General features: G+C 33.0%; 6 protein-coding genes across 7 annotated transcripts; 4 read left to right on the plus strand and 2 right to left on the minus strand.

Moving 5' to 3' along the window:
- Window positions 1-479: 479 nt before the first annotated feature.
- BDBG_02557 lies at window positions 480-3,716 on the minus strand. Of its 2 annotated transcripts, none has more exons than XM_031720840.1 (3): window positions 2,997-3,716; window positions 2,521-2,929; window positions 480-2,468 (listed from the first exon to the last, which is right to left on the minus strand). In XM_031720840.1, the coding sequence occupies exon 2, from the start codon at window positions 2,916-2,918 to the stop codon at window positions 2,556-2,558; it is 363 nt and encodes a 120-aa protein (XP_031577153.1). In that variant the 5' UTR covers window positions 2,919-2,929; window positions 2,997-3,716; the 3' UTR covers window positions 480-2,468; window positions 2,521-2,555. The 2 variants fall into 2 exon arrangements, with proteins under 2 accessions (XP_031577153.1, XP_031577152.1); XM_031720839.1 differs by having other exon boundaries at window positions 2,153-2,456; window positions 3,268-3,690.
- On the plus strand, window positions 705-2,682 carry BDBG_02556 (uncharacterized protein). The gene is made up of 2 exons (XM_002627839.2): window positions 705-1,331; window positions 1,392-2,682. Exons 1-2 carry the CDS (start codon window positions 968-970, stop codon window positions 2,345-2,347), a joined length of 1,320 nt encoding a protein of 439 aa, XP_002627885.1. The 5' UTR covers window positions 705-967; the 3' UTR covers window positions 2,348-2,682.
- BDBG_02558 (uncharacterized protein) lies at window positions 3,291-6,091 on the plus strand. The gene is made up of 2 exons (XM_002627841.2): window positions 3,291-4,850; window positions 4,902-6,091. The coding sequence occupies exons 1-2, from the start codon at window positions 4,586-4,588 to the stop codon at window positions 4,997-4,999; spliced, it is 363 nt and encodes a 120-aa protein (XP_002627887.1). The 5' UTR covers window positions 3,291-4,585; the 3' UTR covers window positions 5,000-6,091.
- On the minus strand, window positions 5,624-6,773 carry BDBG_02559 (uncharacterized protein; the record flags this gene model as incomplete). The annotated part of the gene is made up of 2 exons (XM_002627842.2): window positions 5,624-6,644; window positions 6,746-6,773. The coding sequence occupies 2 exons, from the start codon at window positions 6,771-6,773 to the stop codon at window positions 5,815-5,817; spliced, it is 858 nt and encodes a 285-aa protein (XP_002627888.1). The 3' UTR covers window positions 5,624-5,814.
- A 375-nt stretch (window positions 6,774-7,148) lies between these two features.
- On the plus strand, window positions 7,149-7,599 carry BDBG_02560 (uncharacterized protein; the record flags this gene model as incomplete). Its single annotated transcript, XM_031720841.1, has 2 exons — window positions 7,149-7,290; window positions 7,355-7,599. The coding sequence occupies 2 exons, from the start codon at window positions 7,149-7,151 to the stop codon at window positions 7,597-7,599; spliced, it is 387 nt and encodes a 128-aa protein (XP_031577154.1).
- A 12,826-nt stretch (window positions 7,600-20,425) lies between these two features.
- Window positions 20,426-20,779, plus strand: BDBG_16600 (uncharacterized protein; the record flags this gene model as incomplete). Its single annotated transcript, XM_031724522.1, has 2 exons — window positions 20,426-20,499; window positions 20,626-20,779. The coding sequence occupies 2 exons, from the start codon at window positions 20,426-20,428 to the stop codon at window positions 20,777-20,779; spliced, it is 228 nt and encodes a 75-aa protein (XP_031577155.1).
- Between the last annotated feature and the right edge of the window lie 2,741 nt (window positions 20,780-23,520).

Genomic DNA, 23,520 nt, shown 5'->3' on the forward strand with positions numbered 1-23,520 from the left:
TTCATGTTTAATCTCATTTAATCTGATCTCATACATTTCTTGATATGAATTCTGCTGAGACTAGTCATTAAAAAAACATGCAAAGTGACTATATATCAGATCTTAAAATGAAATCATGACTTGAAAAAAATGAGAAAGTAGTTTCATTTGATTTCATTTAGTCTCATTCTTGACATAAAGTTACTATTTTTAGATATTTTAAGGTTTTTTTTAGACTATTTTTAATTTTTTAAAAAGTAACACTTTTTAATAACACTTAAATGAGATTTAAAGTCATTTAAAGCAATAAAAATAATTTAAATTGAGAAGTGGAAATTATGATCTCATTTGAAAAATGTGACAAGAGTAGACAGTAAGTCTCACTGAAACAGTATGAGACTACTATTTAATGTTAAAACCATGTAATGGAATCAGTCAAATTGGTAATGAGACTATTAAAAAATCTGGTCCTGGTCTCAGACACGGTCACACGGTCAGTCTAGATGTCATAGTCTCTAACTGCATACATCTATAATTGAAGAATAATAATAATAATAATAATCAACAAATTAGGCACCAATGCGTTAAGTTTCTGATTACACGAAGGTGTAATACAAGGGTGATTACTTGTTAGCTTGTCCACGTGATATTAAACTCTATTTAGTAACCCTATCTGTCTAAATTGACTTGCTTGGCTTCACCAGGCTACTTTAGATAGACTGTATCGAATACTGAAATGGACATGAAAGTCTTGAGGTAGCTCGCCTCGAATCGTATAGCCCTGCTGCTGGTAGAACCATCGCGGAGAAACATTCCTTGTAACAGCGGATCAGGAATTTATGAGTCAGGTGACGGAAGCCGCCATACAGGCTTGGCAAGGATCTCTGGAAGAAAGACGGAGCGTGGATATTACTTGAAGCTGTCAGAGCCGCACGAGAAACATGTCCTTCTAAACCGCACCGCCAGCCAAATAGGAGCTTCTGAAGCAATGTCTAGCAATTTCATTAGACCGGACACTTGCCTGAGCTTTTTTCTCGGCGCCAGCACCGCACTCGTCCTCACTTTACCCGTTATTTACTTTTTCGGAAGGAATCAATCTCCTCCAACGTCATCCCTTACGCCCCTCTGTTCTACCGAGCTGGATGATGCTGCACGAAAAGGGGGGTGCGACGAAGATGGAGATGCTCTTTCAGGCTTCATTGCACTGAATGAGTCGGCAACGACTGAACTACGTACCAAGTTAAACTGGAATCGATCAGCCGATCTCAGTAAATTCTTTATAAGATGGGGTCGGAAGTACCCATCAGACCGTCGCAAACTGGAGGAGGTATGTGGTAGGAAGAGCCAAAGCTGTACGTAAGGACCTAGGTATTTCATACGTAGGAGGAAACAATGCTAATCTTGCTGTATAGGTCGTGGCAGCAACACTCCAAATACACGCCAAATTCAAGAGGCTTTCTTAATCCCAGCAGAGATTCCGGTCATTCTTCGGCCCCTTGCGCCTGAAGTCAATACGCTTTTGCGGAAATATGGTTGTGAGCAGGATTGCTTATCCAGCAGCAACCATGACGATCAACTCGCAGTTCGTTTGGCTCTCTCGCGCGCTTTGCAAAATGGAAAGGTGCTTTGGGGCCATTTTTCACGGGCCGTCATACAACTTGATGCACGGATTGTTGTCAAGCTTGGGCATAATTTGCTTCTAACGGACGCCGATATTACAGCCTATATTCAGAGTCTCTCGAAGGATATTCCAGTTCCTCATCCCCTAGGAGCAATTTCTATCGGCAAGACAACCTACATGTTCATGACTTTTATTGAAGGCTCATCTTTGGATAAGCTCTGGTCTTCCCTCTCTACGGAAGAAAAATTTTCTATCCGAGATCAGTTAGATGTTATCCTAGAGAAACTTAGGATGCTCCCTCTATCTTCTCATTGCCTTGGTGGTGGTAATCCACCTTACTGCATTGACTGCAGAATGTGGAAGCGGGTAAGTCCACAACAGATTGAGAACGAAGCTCAGTTCAACGAATTCCTCATCTCAGGTAACCACCCACCTACAATGAGAGCCTATGTTGAGTTTGTGCACTCTATGCTACGCAATGATCACCGAATTGTCATGACACATGGTGACTTGCATCCACGGAATATAATGGTTAGCAAGGAGCGAGATCAATCCGTTCGAGTGACCGGGCTTGTTGACTGGGAGCTAGGCGGAGTTTACCCGGAGTATTGGGAGTTTCTAAAGTCTCTTAATACAATGCTACCTGTACGCAGGGGCGATTGGGTCTTCTTTCTTCCACATAAGGGCATGGGGATGTACTTTGCTGAGTTTGCTATTGATCAATTCGTTGAGAAACTCGTGTCATAGATAGACCTTTTTGTAACTATGCAAAACTTGCTATTGGACTACCTTGGCACTTAACCACATCTTTCCAAAGCTGTTGTCGGACCAATTTATCAAACCGTAGATCGAAAACCTTTTCGAAAACCTTATCCAATTAGAATTATAATTTTAGACAGAAGGAAGCAGGCATTACGCACTCATCACTCATCACCTTCGATCTCAACTTGAAAGATCATCTCCAGTTTGTGTTTAGCCTCACCATGATATAGTCCGTAATGATACTGTCATCGAGTAAAGATTCCAAAACATCGAAGACCCACTGCTGGCAGCCCCAATGGTAGGTTTCATTATCAACTGCCTGGGAATTAACTACCGCACGATAGCCTTCGATATCGTTGATATCTGCCACAAAGATATTCTCAACATGACGATCGGTATTTTCTGGGCGGCTGGAGAGTTCTTGGTACCGAAATTGACCTGGGTTTCCGACAACTTGAAACACCAAGTGAGAGTCCCCTTCTTCAAGGTACAGAGCCCAATGATATGTTCCTAGGGTCTGCCGGGGTTTATATACAGCGATGTAAAGAATTGCCATTCTATATAATTCTAGAGTGGAAGTCAGCTTCCTAGTGACTTCTTAGCTACGGCATAGAAAAGATAGGAGGTGACTTACTCTGTAGAGTATAGAACTCGGAGTGTAATGCAGTCAGGAGAGTTTATTGACAATGTCAGAGTTGAAACATTCACGGTTGATATAGAGAGGGATTTCTCCATGCAATAAGGTTCAAATACAATAATACGATGATGATGGTGCAAATTTTGGGAAGTCGTTTGACTCTTCTTTCAGGAGAAAAGGGAAGGTTTTGTTGGGGGAGGGGCCGGACGGATTTTTTCTCTCGCACAAGGCTGTAGTAAAGGCCTGATACGGAGGGGAAATAGATAACCTTGAATGAGAGCCATTATTCTTTGAGAACGCAAAATCACTGGTGCAGCAAGAAACTATGATCCGGCATAAACCTCCCATTGACTCTTTCCCCTTCAAGCGATTTTATGAGAGGGTCTTTGTTTGACGGCGTTGGCGGCACGGTATTTCTGAATAACGAGCAAGAGGATTGGTGAAGAACCAGAACGGATGGAAGAAACGGAAGAAACGGAATAATCGAGCTCTGTTCGAGTTTTTCCTGCAGCCTTCGTCCCACTAGTCCCCTATTTTCCCTTTTTTCCCTTTGTTCTGTTTTTCCTGTTTTTCCCGCAGCTCCCATAACTTCAGTACCTTCTGCTGCTGGCTATTAGTCACTAGATTTCAGCAAGGACAGCTTTTTCTTTTTTGATGTAGTTGTAATATGGTTCGACGGGATCTTCCCCTACTGCAAGCTACGACAAGATTCTCCCCCTCGACTGTCTTCAGTTCAGGGTTCAGGGACAACAACATAACATCTAGGTTTTTTTTCCTGAGATGTTTACCAATCAGACCCAAGCGGACTGATAGCATCCCCTGCACCATGGTCTCGCGGCAATATCATCCTTCGTCCTTTGGCGCCTCATCAATAAGCGAATTTGTAGCATCGAGCGGCAGATCGCCAGCCACCTTTCATTGACTACCACTTTGACAAGGGGTGAGCTATAATGATACTGCAAGCCACAATTTTGCCCTTCAACAACTCTCTCTAATCGATTGTTCCAGCTGCACAGGGTTCAGGGACAACAAACTTGCCATCTAGATTTCATTTTCCTGAGCTGTTGGCCAATCGGACCGCCAAACAGAAGCGATAATTTTCCATCCATCATGGGCTGATAGCATCTCTGATATCAGGGCAACCTCTGGTACGGCGAGATGTGCCGCGGACAGTTCGACACGGCTAGTTCTCAGATTGACAAAAGTCCGACGAGATCGAGACCGAGTCCTATAGCACAACCTGGATAGTTGGGTGATTCGCTATGCAAAGCAGAAGACGGCAAGCTTTCGCCAGCGGGTTGTCATATCACATTGACTAGGTCAAGACCATGTATCCTGCGGCACAGTTTTATACACCCTAACTTTGGGAGAGCGACGGCAAGCTCCTCCCGTATCCACGTGGCCCAAGCTGAAGGGGGAGACGACAAAAGAATAGGTGCCAGGAGTGTCGACAGAATGGTGTATAAGGAGGCACAGTTTCCCCTGAAATCCTGAGGCAATGAACAGACATTCAAGACACTCACGGACCTCACCAAGCCAGTTACCCAGACCCAGTTTCCAAGACTTCTTTATCATCAACTACCACCATGCCTCAAGCAATGAAGCTCAATGACAAGGCCCCTGCCAATACTCCGCCGGCCCAAACGCCTCCATGCAGCCCCATCGATGAAAGTCCCCAGCAGAGTGTGACAACAGGATATGGGTATCAGCATTCTGATGAGAAAGAACTTGTAGAAGCTCTTCGCGAAGCCAGGGCGGATTCCACCACCTTCAAATCCAATCACTCGGAAGACACTGCAGGTGGGTGTGCCAGCCCTAAGCAAGATGGTAAAAAGATTGTTCAGGAACAAGGTAATTGATATCTCAACTGGAAACTGGGAGCATATGCTGACATGTGTTCAGAGACTGTGTTGAATAATGCTTCTAAGCTGAAGCCGCAAGAGCGGGAGATATCCTTCTCACACAACCCCAAATCAGAATCGCCCCGTGCTTATGGATAATATATGTCAGACATACCACCCACTTGGATGGAATGTGATCCCATATTTATGGATAACGAGAACGTTGGTTTCGATCCTGCGATGAAAGAATGTTCCGAGATGAGAACACCTAAAGCTAGCAAAGAAAACATGGAGCAGTCAGGCACGCCGGTTGAAGTCATGAAAAGAATCAAATCAATAGGATCCCGAGCCCCTCCTGAAATATATTGATGTCTGCCGTTTCTTTTTGGAATGATAGGGAACAATTTCCGTGTCACATGCACTTTTTCGCAGCCGGCAGCAAGAAAACGTTGTTCAGCGTCGCTGCTGGTCTTTTATTTTTATTTTATTTTGAAAAATTTGCATGTCGTGGTTCTCCCCAAGCCAGAGCGCCTATAGCCAAAATTGTCAAAGCAAAAAGGTGAACGTCGCAGCAGCAAATTTTATATCTGGCCCTGAAGAAAGGGGTAAATTTCTTGACTTCTACATTTCTTAATCGTCTTTATCTTGATTAAGGTTGCAGTCGCACTTACCTGGATTTTTGGATTTCTGCCTTTCTAAAGTTCACTGTACACACACACACCGGGCCTCAGCCCCTTCAAAGTGCATAATAAACATAAGAAAGGGTAAACGGTATAAAAATACCAACCACGCGCCAATGTATAGAAAAACTGAAACATCTGCAGACACCTTCAAATGAAATCTAGTTCTTCATCATCTTTTGACACCCTAGTAACATTCGAGACCGGAAAGGTCCCATCTCGGTTTGGGATTGGAAGGCCCTTCTTCTGGAGAATCTTGCGTCTTTTCAGCCTCTTTTTTGGGGAATGCTTTTTCTAATTAGCATAGAGACTGACATCCGGATGTTCTTCTAAGGGAGGTTCTTCAGCAGGATGTTGGTCGGTGGCATACGTTTCAGCTGGAGGCTCTCCGATGGGACACTCTTCAACGAGAGGCTCTTCGACGGGATATGCTTCAGTGAGAGGCTCTTCTTGGGGAGGGTCTTCAGCGAGAGGATCTTCGACGGGACAGTCTTCAAACGAAGGCTCTTCTGGGGCGGGTTCTTCCTCAGCAGGTTCTTTGACGGGATATGCTTCAGCGGGAGGTTCTTCAATAGCACACTCTTCAATGAGATATGCTTCAGCGGCAGTATCTTCGACGAGATATGCTTCAGTGACATGTTCTTCAGCAGGAGACATTTTATCCAGATATCTGTCAGCAGGAAGATCCTCAGCTCCAGCTTCAACACGGCTCTTCTGACTGTCAAGGGTACTTCGCATAAACAACAACCAGGCACAGTAAATATTGACAATCATTCTCATCACAGCCTTGTGAAAAACTTGATCCTCTCCAAGTTCACAGTGAAACTTGTCACGCTTGAAAGTTGTTTCATCAGACACAAACACTTTCTCAAGTTTTGTTTTGATATAGCTGAGAAGCCAAACTTTGTGATCAGAGTGCTTTGAAAACATCTTTCTCACCGCCTGTAGTATATTGAAAATAGAAATTGATTTCTCAAAATGTTCAATATACTTCTTAGCAAGTGTCTCAAGTTCAGATAGATTGTATGTTCTGACTACATGATAAACTAGGGCACTCCTTCTGAATTCTCTCGCGGTGTAGGAAATATCTGGATTGAGTGCTGAGCCTAGTGTCTCATAGGTGCCTGTATATAAAAAATGCACCAAGGTGTGACCAATATCCTCATCAACATCAGGGAGTGTGATGTATGGATTCCAAGTCAAATTTCTGTTCCACTGCAGGTACTTTCAGAGATAACATCCTGGAATAACATATTTTTTGCATCCTATTGTGATGATGATGACTGGGGATTCATATGGTCTATAAACAGCAAATTAAGTCAGTAAGTCATTAAACCTGATAATGTTGAGAGAGCTCATGATGATAGTGATTGATTGTATTCAATCATCAGACATTCCTGGTCAGACATCAGTTGTTTGGCCTTGTCATTCATTTTGCTGTGATGAAATTTCTTTTTCACCATTCTCAAGATATCTCTAGTTGTGATGATCGAGATGTTGCAAAGTGATGGTAGAGCATTAAAAGCACAAGAAAATGAACAGAAGACATATATCATTGATCTATCTCCCCTTGAGTCCCCCAAAAAAGTGGAAATTCAAGTATGAGTTGTTCGGCTTGCGCACATATCATGCCAGCGCACCAAGGTATGCAAGACTTGTCACAGGCGTATATCGGACAGGTCAATTTTTTAATTGCACATCAGAAGTGCCGGATAACCCCTCCATGCTGGGCGTACTTTTTCTTCGCTTATTACCGGGTTGCCTACGCTGGTTTGCCACGTGACCACCACGCTATTGGTAACAAATGACGATCAATCTGGCCATCTCCTCCAAGTAACGGGCAATATTCAAAATGGAATGACTTTCGAAGACAAACCCGGCAAGAAGCCAGAGAAGTCTGCTAGTTTTCAAAGCAATGTTTTTGTTGAAAAGGCGTCGGCAGCAAATTTCTCTCATTTTAAGGCGATCTGTGAGGCATCCCTGCACCAAAAAAGCAGTTCGAGGGTCCTCGGCGGCTCTATCCGGAGGAGCCGATCAAGCGCTGCCAGGAATGGACGACAGAAGCCCTTGAGGCCTTAGTTAATGAGCACGTCATCGAGAGTTAATGATATTGGTTGTTCAGGTGCCATGAGAAATAGATAGGAGTGGCTGGTTGAAAAGGTAGTGGATCCTGGGATCCGCGCGCGAGACAACAAGACAGACGGAGACAAAAGAACATTCCGGAGATAGAGAATTATAATCTAGAAAAAACCCTCCACTATTTGAGAAGAGTTAAAATCGACTTCAATGTAAGGCCTAGGGCTTAGGGCATGCTTACGTACACATCATGTGACCCACAGAAGCTGCAGCATCTTATACTCATTCCCTGTGTAAGTACTAAGGGGCCTACGCCGAATAGATTGGTATAATATTTATAGGTCTTATATAACAAAGTGAAAAATGTTAGAGAAGAAAAGAAAGAGAAAGTATGAGAATCAGTAATTGAAGTGAATATTTATACACATACATAGTGAAGCTTCAGAGCAGAAGAATAGAAATTTTATGAGTTTTTCAGCTGAGAATTAATAACTGAGAATCAGAGCTTTCAGTGAAATCTGTGAAGTGTAATAAAATAGTCTATATAATTGATCAGATACAGCCTGTCATATTAGTTCTCTCTTTTCAGAAGTGATATAGAGTCAGAGATATATAGTTCTCATTAGTTAAAAGCTACTGTCTTAGATAACACAGAGCTCTGAGTTCAGATCAAAATTATTATAGTTAACTTATTTTATAAAATAGTATCAGCTGCAGCTGCAGAGTCTTTTATTAAGAATATCTTCAATCTCTTACTTAAGTTTATTATCTTCTTCTATGATTTCTGATAGCTGTCAGTTAAAAGTTAGTTAAGAAGAAAACAGATCAGTAATAGTATAGCTGAGTAAACTTATATAAAAGATATTATAAATTTCTGATAATATATTAAGATAATAGTTATAACTGTTTAGAACTTCTATCACTTTATACTTTATATAATAGTAATTCAGTGTGTGAGATGAGTATATAATCTGTATATTCTTAAGATTTAATTATATCAGATTTTCTATCTTATATTACTCAGTAAGATCTCAGTGAATATTAATTCAGTTCTCTTGATTTTATTTAATACTTATTATGAAGACTTCTGCTCAGTCATAAGTGTCTTAGAGCTTTATTACTATGTTATTAATAATCTGAATCAGACTGCAGAGATTCAGTGTGAACTATATAATCTCTAGAAGATTTAATACTTTTATATAATAACTGTGTATAAGAAAGAAGTTAAAATATTAATATCAGTATTAGTAACAGTTCGGAGAGAGAGTGTTCTAAGTGAAGAAGTATGTATAATGTTATGAGTTATTTTATCTTGATTAACTAATATCTTTGAATCTAAGAGTCAGTGTTTCTGATTTATTCAATAGATATCTTGCTTTTATTATAAGAGAGTATCTGTCATTGAGTTCTGACTACTGAGATGATAGTGTATAGTGAAATGAAAACAGCTTAATAGCTCAGATTATTATATCTGACATTTAATAAGCTTGTATATAATTGTGAAATACTTGAGATTTTTATAATCTGTGATTATCTTAAATTTGAAGATACTTCAGAGTTCAGAGTCTCATTCTTCTAAACAGTGTACAATTGTAAGAAGTTTCTTATCATAGATCTTGTAATTGTATTCAACAGAACTCAGTTTCTTAGACATGAAGATGTATAATTATAAGACATTTTTATTATTATATTATAATATAGCTTCTTCTGTGATATAGTTAGAGAAATCAGCTTCAATAACTATCTTATAATCAGAATCAAATATTATCAGCAGAGAGGTATTAATGAATATCTTCTTTATTTATATAAATGCAGCTTCAGTATCTGCTAATCACTGAAATACTGAATTCTTCTTAATAAGTTCTGTAAGTAATCTTATAATATCTGAGAAGTTTTGTATAAATCACTGATAGAAGTTAGCAAATCTGATGAAGCTTTATACATCTTTCACAGTATATGAAGCTTCTCACTTGAGAATAGCAGAGATCTTCTCAGAATTCATTTGAATTCTCTAATCAGCTTCTATGATAAAACCTAGGTATTTTATACTTTTGACTTTGAAATCATACTTGTTAATATCTATTGATAGTTCTGTCTCTCATAATTATTGTAATATTTTTCATATATATTCTTAATATTTCTTTCTGAATCTGTCAGTGAAGATGAGAATATCATCTAGATATACAGATATAAACTTATTAAGAAAATCTCAGAGTACTCAGTTGATATACTTCTGAAATGTACTGAAGACATTAGCTAGGTCAAAGAGTGTGACTACTCATTCAAAGAGGTCATAACATATTCAGAATACTGTGAGTCATTCATTCTCTTCAGCAATACAAATCTTATAAAACATGATAATAATATCTAACTTTATAAATTATTGAGCTTGTCTGATACATGCTAGAGTTTCATTGATAAGAGATAAGAGATAATAATCTTTCTTTATCAATCTGTTCAGATATTGATAGTTCACACAGAATCAGAGTTCTTTATCTGATTTCTTTTCAAAGAGAATAGAAGCTGCAGTGAAAGAGTTACTAATATATATGAATTTCTTATTCAACAGATCATTGAGTGTCTTCTGAAGAAGAAGAAGTTTATCTTGAGACATATTATAAAGAAGGTCTTATAATGACTCAGAGTTCTTATTATTCTTCTTTTCTAACTTGATACTGTAATACACTTCTGAGCCTTGTAAAGAGAGTATATTTATAATATTATCTTATTAAAAGATATCTAGATATTCATAATATTATTGAGAGAGCTTTATGTGAGAATCTGTTATTATAGTATGAAATAACTTCTCTAGAGCTTTCTTGATATCAGTCAGACTGATGAAATAGATTAATATATAATTCTGCTATCAGTAACTTTGTTAGCAGTCTCACTAATAACTTCTTTTTCAGAGCATTTTATAAGTATTGACAGAGATCTATGTAAGATTCATAGTCTTATAAATATTATCTTCATGAATTCTATCATTGTTAGACAATATTAAACTTCTGTTTTAAGCATTCAATAAGATGCCTTGTTCAGATAGTCAGACAAGTTCTGACATAAGATTATAGTCAAGATTATTAACTTCATATATATAAACATCTTCTTATTAATGTTCTCTGACATCTATGTTTAGTTTCATCATAAAACAGATGTGAATGTCTTTTGAATCATCAAATTCTGTGAGAAGTTGAGATTTTAATAAGAGAATACACTGAAGATTATAATATTTTATAACTGAAGATTTAATTATTGTATAATAGCATAGATCACTGTCTATCATGACTTTTATATTATATATATTATCTATTACAGTAGATATAAAAATTGCATCTATTATTATTTTCTCTTTAAATTATTATTATCTGACCTCTTCAAGCTCCTGCTTGTAAATTTAAACAAAAGCTAATCTTTTCCCTGTTTTATCAGAACATTCTCATAGTTATCTTCTCAATCTTTCTTCAATATAATGTGATTGATACAGACAGACACTGATTCATTCTTTAAGTAAGAAGACACTGATCTTTCTCTTGAATGAGAAGATATATAAACTGATTAACAGTTGAAAGTAATATGTTCTAATTAGTTACAATTAATACACATCTTTTATTAATATCAGTCAGTGACTTCTTCAGAAGTGATCTCAGAAACTTGAAAGTCAGTTCAGACAGCAGAGATCCTTGCTTATGTATAGATATTCAAGTCTACTCAGTTCATGATATCTGCATCATTGTTGTTATTTCTCAGTGCAGATATATAAGTAACTGAGATGTAATTAGACTGGCCGGCGGGACCATGAATTTCACATTTAGTCTCATTTGGTCTGATCTCATACATTTCTTAACATGAGTCTCACCAGGACCAAGCCTCAAAAAAATCTGAAAATGGACCATTTCTGAGAGAAATGATGTGAAAAATGACCAGATTTAATTCAAGAACAGTGAAATGAGAGTAATTTCTCAGAATAAACTGTGAAAAATGATCATTCTTTCAAAATCAGAATGAGACTGAGACTGAAGATTAAAATCAGTCTCATTCAGTTCATTCAGTGATTGCTTATATAATCAGAATTTGGTAATGATTATTAGTAACACTTATGAAATAACTAAATACATTCTTGCACAAGTTTATTCTTCACTTTCTCATAAAAACTACACTTTTCTGATATACTGTGATCAGAGGTATTAAACTGTCTGATAATTTCATGTTTTATAATCATGAGTTTCTTGATTATTTCTTCTTGTAATTGTCTCTGATAATAGTAATAAATATCTCAACTTGAGTTGAACTTTCACTTCATTCTCACCTCTATCAATGAAATTGTCAGAATATCACATGTCATCAGTGTAACAGTTGAATATGTACTCTTAACAATTTTTTATAACTCTAGAATTGATTTGATATGTAAATTCATTAAATCATCTTGAAGATAGTGATCAAATTCAGTTTTACAAGTATGTAGTTTTACCTGATTTTCAGTTGCAATCAATGTATGCAAGTTCTGTTTCAAAGTTAGTATTATAGTTCTATATAATATAAAGTGTTATCAAAGATCATTACTTACTAGAGAATTGTATTTCACTGTCTTCACATCTTGAATATCTGCTCATTCAAATCTCTGATAGTTGATATTGTAGTAGTCTCAGACTAATTTAACATATAAGTCTTATTTCTTCTCTGTTCAATCTTGAGAAGTGTAGATATTAACTTGATAGAAGAGATCTAGTAGAGCTGCTACAGTATAGTACTCTGTAAAAGATTGTTCAGTTTTGCTGTAGTAATATATCAGTTTATCTCTTATAGTAATAATAGCCTGTGCTATAGCATCATCTCAGACTGAATTTCTTTTTGAGTGATTCAACTGCTTCTCAAGATAAGTAAATAAACTGTTATACACTTATTAGACTGACTGCAGTATTGATATATGAGTGATTGAGACTGTCTTTATTATCTTATAAAACTGAAACAGTAAATCAATCATATATTTCAACTAAGTTCACTTCATATCAGAAAGTTTCAATATCTGAATCTTTTCTCAATCAGAGTGTTACACTCAATAATCAATCATCTGACACAATTAAAGAGTCTGAATAGTTACCTTATATATTAAACTTCACTATATTCTAACATTCTGTATCATATTCAGTGATGTGACTGATTTATTTATTTATTGAATATCATAGAATCATTATTATTATTTAAAGAAGATACAAATTGCATTAGCAATGTTTTGAATTTATGATATTTAAATTATTAGTCAATCTATTCAAAATTAACAGTAGCATTATTAAAAAGTGTTATTAAAAAGCAATATTAAAAAGTGTTATTAAAAAACATTATCTTTTACAAAGTGAATATAAAAGTTACTTAAGTAATTACTTTCATCTTATTCTCATCTCAAGAACTAGTTATCTCATTATTCTTCATCTCAATGTTAAGATTCTTTATCAGTGTTTATATTACAAGTTGAATCATATGAGTAATACAGAGAATATGACCTTGTTTATTATTTCAGAAATACAAAGTCAATTTTTGCTCTAAACTCTTCATCATAGTATAGTTATTCACAGCATTATCAGTTATAATTGTAAGAAGACTGAGACTAATATCTCAATAGTCATTTTTAATCACAGTCATTAATATCTCTGTTATATAATTCTCAGTATGACTACTGATTAATGATTCAAATTCAATTAATGTCTCTTAATAAGTTCAGTTCTCATCAGTATAATAGTATATAACTCTTATAAATATAAGATTGTTTATACTAGTTCATGCATTCACTGTGAGAGATACTCTTCAATAATTCTTTAACTCTGATTCTAGATATTGTATATTAACTTTGTAGTGTGTCTCAAGATTGAATCAAAGACAGAATTGATATAAAATATGAAGATTTGAATTAAGCATTTGAAGAAGTGTTTGAAATTCAGAGTTTTCAATTGATTGAAGAGAAAGATTCAGAGATATACATATACAAAGTAATTATTCACAGAAGTTATCAGATAAGAGTTATGAAATCAGAGTACTGATACATGATCATTTTCATATAATTTTCTTTAAATTAGAAAGTTAGTATTATTAAAAATCATTATCTGATAAAGAAACTTACCAGCTCAGTAGTAATTTTCTAATTATTTTTCTTTTATTATCTGCATTCTGATGACTTCAAATATCAGAAAATTTGTTCAGAGCTATGATCAGTTTATAATGAATGTTTTTAAATGAAGTTGCAGTAATTATAGCAGAGAGATGACTCTTCAGTAATCTATAATACAATCTGTTGATAATTATTTCATAGTTCATCTCAGTGTTTGTGTTGAGTTTTTTATAAATTTCATAGCCTGAAATCAGATGTGAAGAATGAAGTGATTATTTATTATAATTGAAAGAGAGCATTCTATATAGAATTGTAAATAACATAGACTTTGTAATTGACAGTGATTTCTTGAAGAGTATATAAATCTTCAATAGAAGTAAAAGAAGTGAAAGAAGTGAATTCAGAAGACATGATAATAATTTGAGAAAGATAATAATTTATTTTCAATAACTGATCACTGATGTGTGTAAGAAGAATTAATATAAGAGAAAATAATCTTGTTTCTTAGCTTAGTTATAATTTTAGTACTAACTCAGATTGAATATCATTGATATATAAAAGTAAACAAATAATCTTGATTAATCTCTGTCATATTTCTTAAAATATATTAATATTGTGAAAGAGAGTGTTACTAAATTGCATTATCAGATAATATTATTAAAAATATATTAATATTATGAATATTAATGTTGAAAAAATGTTAATACTTATACATTACAGTGATTTATGAATCATGATAGTTAAATATATATATATATATATATTATTCCTGACTTGATTACAACTTGTACAATAATTTTTAAAAACTCAAAATTAATTTCAATTATTAATAATTATGAACTTATAACTAACTAATATAAAAAGAAAAAAACTTTTTTTACTTATTATCTTTCTACTCTTTCTCATGCTTCTTATCATTCTTTATAATTCACTTTTTATTCTTCTTCTTCTTCTTCTTCTTCTTATCTGAGATGATAACTATCTTAAAATCTCTCTTCACTATCTTCTCAGAGGAGGGTTTTCACTGCTTTCTCTCAGCCAGGTCAATCTGTGTCTCAAAATCCTGCATTTTCTGATCTGCTGTCTCAGGTTTCATCTCAGTGATAAGCAGATTGACATGCTCAGAGAGCAGAGCTGTCTTCTCAATATTCTGAATTATGAAGTGCATTTGAGATCTGAATAAGATCTTAATTCTCTTCTTCTCTGTCAGCTTCTGCTAATTAATTAGAGAATAGAAGTATTATCAAAAATTATTATCTCTCAATAAATAAAAAACTTATCAGTTTTAATTTCTTTATCTCTTACTTTAACATCTTCTCAATCTTCTTCTACTGCTGCTTATTTATAGTAACACTCTTCTTCTCTCTCTCTCTCTTTATCTTGATCTCAAATCATTCTCAGAACTTCTTCTGATTCTATCACTACTGTATGAGACTCTTCACTGTCTTCTTTTTCAATCTCTCACAGACAGTGTCATCTGCATTATTTCTATACTTAGTTCAGTCTAAATCTATCAGAAGTATTACTTAAAATTGTTATCATTCTACTCTCTTATAAAGTCTCTTCAAGATATTATAATGTATCTTACAATCTGTCTTCTCTTGCTTAAACATCTTCTTCTTCTCTCTCTTCAATCTGTGACAGTGCTCACGCACCTTGATGGTTCACAGAACTGCAGAATATTTGAAGAAGAATAACATGATTGATTTCAGTGAGTGTTGAAGAGAGATGAAGGTAGAAGAGACAGTCAGAAATGATATAATAATAATGATAATAATGATAATAATGATGATAATGATAGTAGTAATAGTAATGATAATAATGATGATGATGATAATAATGATGATGATGATGAAAGAAAGAGTGTATTGAAATATATTACTGACTTATCAAATATAAAGAGACTTAAAGAAAATATTAACAGCTTTCAGTAATGTACAGAAACAGCTACAGTGTTGCATAGCAATATCATTTTCATTCAATACATGCACTGTTGATATTCTTTATATACAGTTATTATATAATGTGTATCAGAGATATATACAGAAAACAGATCTTTATTACTAGAATAAATGATTACAGCAATTCTCTGTTTTCATATTATAAAGATAAGTTATTCTTATTTCTTTCTTCTCTCTTTTCTCTTCTTCAATCAATCACTAATTTCAAGCTGATATGAAAACTATTAAAACACTCTCAGAAACTCTCAAATTGAAGAGTATAGACTAATTAAATTTGAAATGCAGAAGAAATCAAATTATCTTCTATAGATTTAATTATTCATTTTCTCTTAAATAAAATAGTAGTCACATTCCTCTCTTTCTTAATCAAACAAAACATAGCTCATGAAAAGTGAGTATCATATCAGATCATAATTATCAACACAGTCTCAGCATGCAGAACTGTATATACACAGTACATACTGAACTGAGAGACTGTATAAGTTGTAAATCAGCAGCAGCATCTCAGAGAGAGTTATACAGTGTGAGAAAGCTATAACTCTCAGTTACATATACAGAGAATGAATTATTACAGTAAGTGTATATGCATTGAAGTAACACTTTTTGATAACACTCAGTCTCTGATATGATGAAAATAGAGTCTCTCTGTGAGATCTGTTTCTATCAGAAGTCAGAAAATCTTATATTTCTCAAGATTATCTTTGTATATCTTATCTATGAAACTGATGAGAGAAATCATTGATTTCAGTGTTCTGCTCTTGATATTATTCAAGTGACAGCAGAGTTCACTCTGATCACACTTTTTAAGTGTATATTTTCTAATTATTCACATTTATATAGATATATACTGATTATTTATTAGATAATATTAAGATAATGACTTATTATAACTGTGTTACTCTCACTGTGAGAAATGCATAATTAATAATAAATATTATAAAGACTCTGAGAAGTGAGTATTTTAAGAGTACTATAGCTCTGTAATCTTGATTTTTTTTTATTTTTATTTTTTATTTTTTTCTTTTTCTTTTATTTTATTTTATTTTTCTTTTTCTTTCTTTCTCTTTTTTTCTTTCTCTTCTTTTTTTCTTTCTCTTTTTTTTTTTTTTATTGTGATTTTTTCTTGTTATTTTGTTTTTTGTTTTTTTATTATTTTTTGTATTTTATATTTTTTTTTTAATTAAAATGATATCAATTATGATCTATGTTCAGAAAAGTAAAAATATTTGATAATACTTTCTATTGAATTTTTAACAAATGAGTACTATATTATGATATTATGTAAGTGAGAAATGATTTCATAGTCTTATTTAGTGTCATTTTCAATAATGAAATCAGAATGAAAATGTGACTAAGAATTCAAATGTATTCTTTATCTGAGACTAGATTTTTATTTGAAAAGTGAATCTGAGACCTTTAATATTTGAAATAATGTGATTTGAGATCAATGTGATGAACACAAATCATGATCAGAAGTAATGCTTTTAGACAATGTGATAACTGTAAAGTTTGATTCTGGTCTCAGACACAGTCACATGGTCAGTCTAGATATAATATATTCTATCACTGTTCTGTATACTCTTGAGCTTGATAAGTCAGTCATTTAATGTCTGAAGTTGTACATAGAAACCTTTATAAGTCTGGTCTTTGTCTACACTTATAAGAAGCTGTAAGAGTTCAAAAGTTAATATCTTCTTAAACATACTAATCTTCATTTAATTTTTTCAAGATTGATCACCTGCTTCTAGAATCTTGATGTTGAAGTCAGAAATGAATGTTATAATAGAAGTGTTTCTCTGTTAAGCACTCTGTAATCAATCTAATATGTGGCGGGCTGCGCCCGATCAATTATATAGACTATTTCATTACACTTCACAGATTTCTACCACTTTGATTCTCGGTCACTGATTCTCAGCTGAAAATCTACAGAATTTGTATTCTTCCGCTCTGAAGCTTTACCATGTATGAAAACCCCTATTCTTTCACCCTAAAGTTTCACTATGTATATCACTGTGTATGTGTATAAATATTCACTCTGATCACTGATTCTCACACTTTCTCTTTCTTTTCTTCTCTAATGTTTTTCACTTTATTATATAAGATCTATAAATATTATACTGATCTATTCAGTATAGGCCTCTTATACTTGAAAAATATTCATTGTCTTCTTATTAGAAATGATTATTCATTGAGAAGCTATCTGAATATATAACAATATGTATGAAGTAGAGAAACAGTCAATCAGTTAAGCAGATACTGAGTTCTCAGATAGAAGCTTACTCATCAGTCACTCTGGCTCTGTAACAAGACCTTATGAAGAGAATAAGATCTTATAAAGAGAATACCAGTGAAAGATCTGAGAGTTCTGACACTACAGATATATAAGATATTTATACAATTACACTTCTTTCAATTTTATAGATATTATATATTCAATGATTGACATAATCATGTCTAATAATAGTATGAAAGAACTCTTAAACATGAGTATAGATACAGTGTCACAGTGACTCTAAGCAATGTTGAAATTATAATAATAATAAATAGCTGATATGCATGCAACTCAATAATATCAATATAAAGAAATTCAATGATTATCTTAACAAGGAATCCCTGTATAAATAATTTCAATAATGATAGAATTGAATATAAAAGCACTGAAAGAATGCTTAGATACTTCTAGACTGACCGTGTGACCATGTCTGAAACCAGGACCAAACTTTACAGTTGTCATATTACCTAAAAGCATTACTTCTGATCATGGTTTGTGTTCATCACATTGATTTCAAATCATGTTATTTCAAATATTAAAGATTCCAGATTCACTTTTCAAATAAAAATCTAGTCTCAGATAAAGAATATGTTTGAATTCTTAGTCACATTTTCATTCTGATCTCATTATTGAGAATGGCATTAAATGAGACTATGAAATCATTTCTCACTTACATAATATCATAACATAGTACTCATTTGTTGAAAATTCAACAGAGAGTGTTATCAAATATTATTACTTTTCTCAACACAGATCATAATTCATATAATTTTAATTATGAAAAAAATATAAAATACAAAAAAAAACAAAAAATAAAAAATAAAAACAAAAACAAGAAAAAATCCCAATAAAAAAAGGAAAAAAAAAGAGGAAGAAAAAAAAAAAAAAAGAAAAGAAAAGAAAAAAGAAAAAATAAAAATAAAAAAAATCAAGGTTACAGAGCTGCAGCATTCTTAAAATACTCACTTCTCAGAGTCTTTGCAATATTCATTATCAATCATATATCTTTCATAGTGAGAGTAACACAGCTGTGATGAGTCATTGTCTTAACATCATCTAATAAATAATCAGTATATATTTGTATAAATGTGAATAATTAGAAAATATACACTTAAAAAGTGTGAGCAGGGTGAACTCTGCTGCCACTTGAATGACATCAAGAACAGAATGCTGAAATCAATGATTCTTCTCATTGATTTCACAGACAAGGCATGTGAAGATAATCTTGAGAAATATAAGATTCTCTGACTTCTGGTAAAAACAGATCTTATGAAGAGACTCTATTTTCATAATATCAGAGACTGAGTGTTATCAAAAAGTGTTACTTTTATACAATATATATGCACTTACTGCAGCAATTCACTCTCTGCATATATGACTGAGAGTTGCAGCTTTCTCACACTGCACAGCTCTTCCTGGAATACTGCTGTCAGTTTGCAACTCACATAGTCTCTCAGTTTAGCACACACTGTGTGTATACAGCCCTGCATGCTGAGGCTGTGTTAATTATTATGGCCTGATGTGGTACTCACTTTTTACAGATCATGTTTTGTTTGAAGAGGAGAGAAAAGACACAACTATTGTTTTATTGAAGAGAAAATGAATAATTAGTATTATTAAATGTAATTTAGTTCATCTGCATTTAAAATTTGATTAGTCTATACTCTTCAATTTGAGGGTTTCTAAGAGTGTTTTAATAGTTTTCATATCAGCTTGAACTTAGTGATGAGTTGAAGAAGAAGAGAAAAGAGAGAAGAAAGAAATGAGAATAACTTATCTTTATAATATGAAAACAGAGAATTGCTGCAATCATTCTCTCTAGTAATAAAGATCTGTTTTCTGCATGTATCTCTGATATAGATTATATGATAAATGTATACAAAGAATATCAATAGTGTATGTATTGAATAAAGATAATGTTGCTATGTAACACTGTAGCTGTTTCTGTACATCTCTGAAAGCTGTTAATAGTTTCTTTGTCTCTTTATATTTAATAAGTCAATAATATATTTTGATGCACTTCTTCTTTCATCATCATTATCATCATCATCATCATCATTATCATCATCATCATCATCATTATCATCATTATCATTATTATTATCATCATCATTATTATCATTATTATATCATTGCCTGTCTTCACCTCTCTCTCAACACTTATTAAAATCAATCATGTCATCTCTCTTCAAATATTCTGTGGTTCTGCAGATTATCAAGGCGTGTGAGTGCTATCACAGATTGAAGAAAGAGAAGAAGAAGATGTTCAAGTATAGAGAGACAGATTATAAGACATATTATAATGCCTTGAAGAGACTCTGTAAGAGAGCAGAATGATAATGATTTTAAGTAATACTTCTGATAGATTTAGACTGAACTAAGTATAGAAATAATGCAGATGACACTGCCTGTGAGAGATTGAAAAAGAAGATAGTGAAGAGTCTTATACAGTAGTAATGAAATCAGAAGAAGTTCTGAGAATGATTTAAGATCAAGATGAAGAGAGAGAGAGAGAAGAAGAGTGTTGCTGTAAATAAGCAGCAGCAGAAGAAGATTGAGAAGATATTAGAGTGAGAGACAAAGAAGTCAAAACTGGTAAGTTTTTTATTAAGAGATAATGATTTTTAATAATACTTCTGTTCTCTAATTGATTAGCAGGAGCTGACAGAGGAGAAGAGAATTGAGGTCTTATTCAGGTCTCAAATGCACTTCATGATCCAGAATATTGAGAAGACAGCCCTGCTCTCTGAGCATGTCAATCTGCTTACTACTGAGATGAAACCTGAGATAGCAGACCAGAAAATGCAGGATTTTGAGACACAGGTTGATCTGGCTAAGAGGAAGCAGTGAGAACCCTTCTCTGAGAAGGCAGCAGAGGGAGATTTTGAGATAATTATCATCTCAGATGAGAAGAAGAAGAAGAAGAATGAGAATGAGAAGTGAATTATAAAGAATGATGAGAAGAATGAGAAAGAGAAGAAAGATAATAAGTAGAAAAAGTTTTTTTCTTTTTATATTAGTTAGTTATAAGTTTGTAACTATTAGTTAATAATTGAAATTAATTTTAAGTTTTCAAAAATTATTGTATAAGTTGTAATCAATTATCAATGTCAGGAATAATATATATATATATATTCAACTATCATGCCATGCCACTATAATGTATAAGTATCAACATTTTTTCAACATTAATATTCACAATATTAATATATTTTTAATGATATTATCTGATAACATAATTTGATAACACTCTCTTTCATAATATTAATATATTTCAAGAAATATGACAGAGATTAATCAAGATTGTTTATTTACTTTTATACATTGATGATATTCAATCTGAGTTAGTACTAAAATTATAACTAAGCTAAGAAAGAAGATTATTTTCTCTTATATTAATTCTTCTTACACACATCAGTGATCAGTTATTAAAAATAAATTATCATCTTTCTCAAATTATTATTATATCTTCTGAATTCACTTCTTTCACTTCTTTTACTTCTATTGAAGATTCATAAACTCTTCAAGAAATCACTATGATTTACAAAGTCTATATTATTTACAATTCAACACAGAATGCTCTCTTTCAATTATAATGAATAATCACTTCATTCTTTATATCTGATTTCAGGTCATGAAATTTATGAAAAACTCAACACAAACACTGAGATGAACTATGAAATAATTATCAATAGATTGCATTGCAGATTACTGAAGAGTCATCTCTCTACTACAATCACTACAACTTCATTCAGAAATATTCATCATGAACTGATTATAGTTCTGAAGGAATTTTCTGACATCTGAAGTCATCAGAATGCAGACAATAAAAGAAAAATAATCAGAAAATTACTACTAAGCTGATAAGTTACTCTATCAGATAATGATTTTTAATAATACTAACTTTCTAATTTAAAGAAAATTATATGAAAATAATCATGTATCAGTACTCTGATTTCATAACTCTTATCTGATAACTTCTGTGAATAATTACTTTGCATGTGTATATCTCTGAATCTTTCTCTTTAATCAATTGAAAATCCTGAATTCTGAACACTTCTTCAAATGCTTAATTTAAATGTTCATATTTTATATCAATTCTGTCTTCAGTTCAATCTCAAGACATACTACAAAGTCAATATACAATATCTAGAATCAGAGTTGAAGAATCATTGAAGAGTGTCTCTCACAGTAAATGCATGAACTAGTACAAATAATCTTGCATTTATAAAAGTTATATGTTATTATATTGATGAGAACTGAACTTATCAAGAGATATTAATTGAATTTGAATCATTGATCAGTAGTCATACTGAGGATTATATAACAGAGATATTAATGACTGTGATTAAAAATGACTATTAAGATATTAGTCTCAGTCTTCTTACAATTACAACTGATAATACTGTGAATAACTACACTATAATAAACAGCTTGAAGAAAAAATTGGCTTTGTATTTCTGAAATGATAAATAAGGTCATATTCTCTGCATTGCTCATGTGATTTACCTTGTGATATAAACACTGATAAAGAATATTAACATTGAGATGAAGAATAATGAGATAGCTGATTCTTGAGATGAGAATGAGATGAAAGTAATTACTCAAGTAACTTTTACATTCACTTTATAAAAGATAATGTTTTTTAATAACACTTTTTAATATTACTTTTTAATAATGCTTTTTGATAATACTACTGTTAATTTTGAATAGATTGACTAATAATTTAAATATCACAGATTTAAAACATTGCTAATGAGATTTGTATCTTCTCTAAATAATAACAATGATTTCATGATATTTAACAAATAAACAAATCAATCACATCACTGAATATGATACAGAATGTCAGAATATAGTAAAGTTCAACATATGAGATGACTGTTCAGACTCTTTGATTATGTCAGATGATTGATCATTGAGTGCAACACTCTAATCAGAAAAAGATTCAGACATTGAAACTTTCTGATATGAAGTAAACTCAGTTGAAATATATGATTAGTTTACTGTTTCAGTTTTATAAGATAATAAAGACAGTCTCAATCACTTGTACATCAATGCTGCAGTCAGTCTGATGAGTGTATAACAGTTTATTTACTCATCTTAAGAAGCAGTTGAATCACTTAAAAAGAAATTCAGTCTGAGATAATGCTATAGCACAGGCTATTATTACTGTAAGAGATAAGCTGGCATATTACTACAGCAAAACTGAACAATCTTTTACAGAGTACTATGCTGTAGCAGCTCTACTAGATTTCTTCTATCAAGTTAATATCTACACTTCTCATGATTGACAGAGAAGAAATGAGACTTAATATGTTAAATTAAGTCTGAGACTACTACAATGCTAACTATCAGAGATTAGGATGAGCAGATGTTAGGGATGTGAAGAAGTGAAATATATCTCTAGTAAGTACATCTTTGATACACTCATATATATAGAACTATAATACTAACTTGAAACAGACTACATACATTGATTACAACTGAAAATCAGATAAAATTACATACTTGTAAACTGAATTTGACTGCTATCTTCAAGATGATTCAATAAATTTATACATCAAATCAATCTAGAGTTATGAAAAATT

Source organism: Blastomyces gilchristii (genome assembly GCF_000003855.2).
Source record: "Blastomyces gilchristii SLH14081 genomic scaffold supercont1.3, whole genome shotgun sequence".
Classification (NCBI taxonomy): domain Eukaryota; kingdom Fungi; phylum Ascomycota; class Eurotiomycetes; order Onygenales; family Ajellomycetaceae; genus Blastomyces; species Blastomyces gilchristii.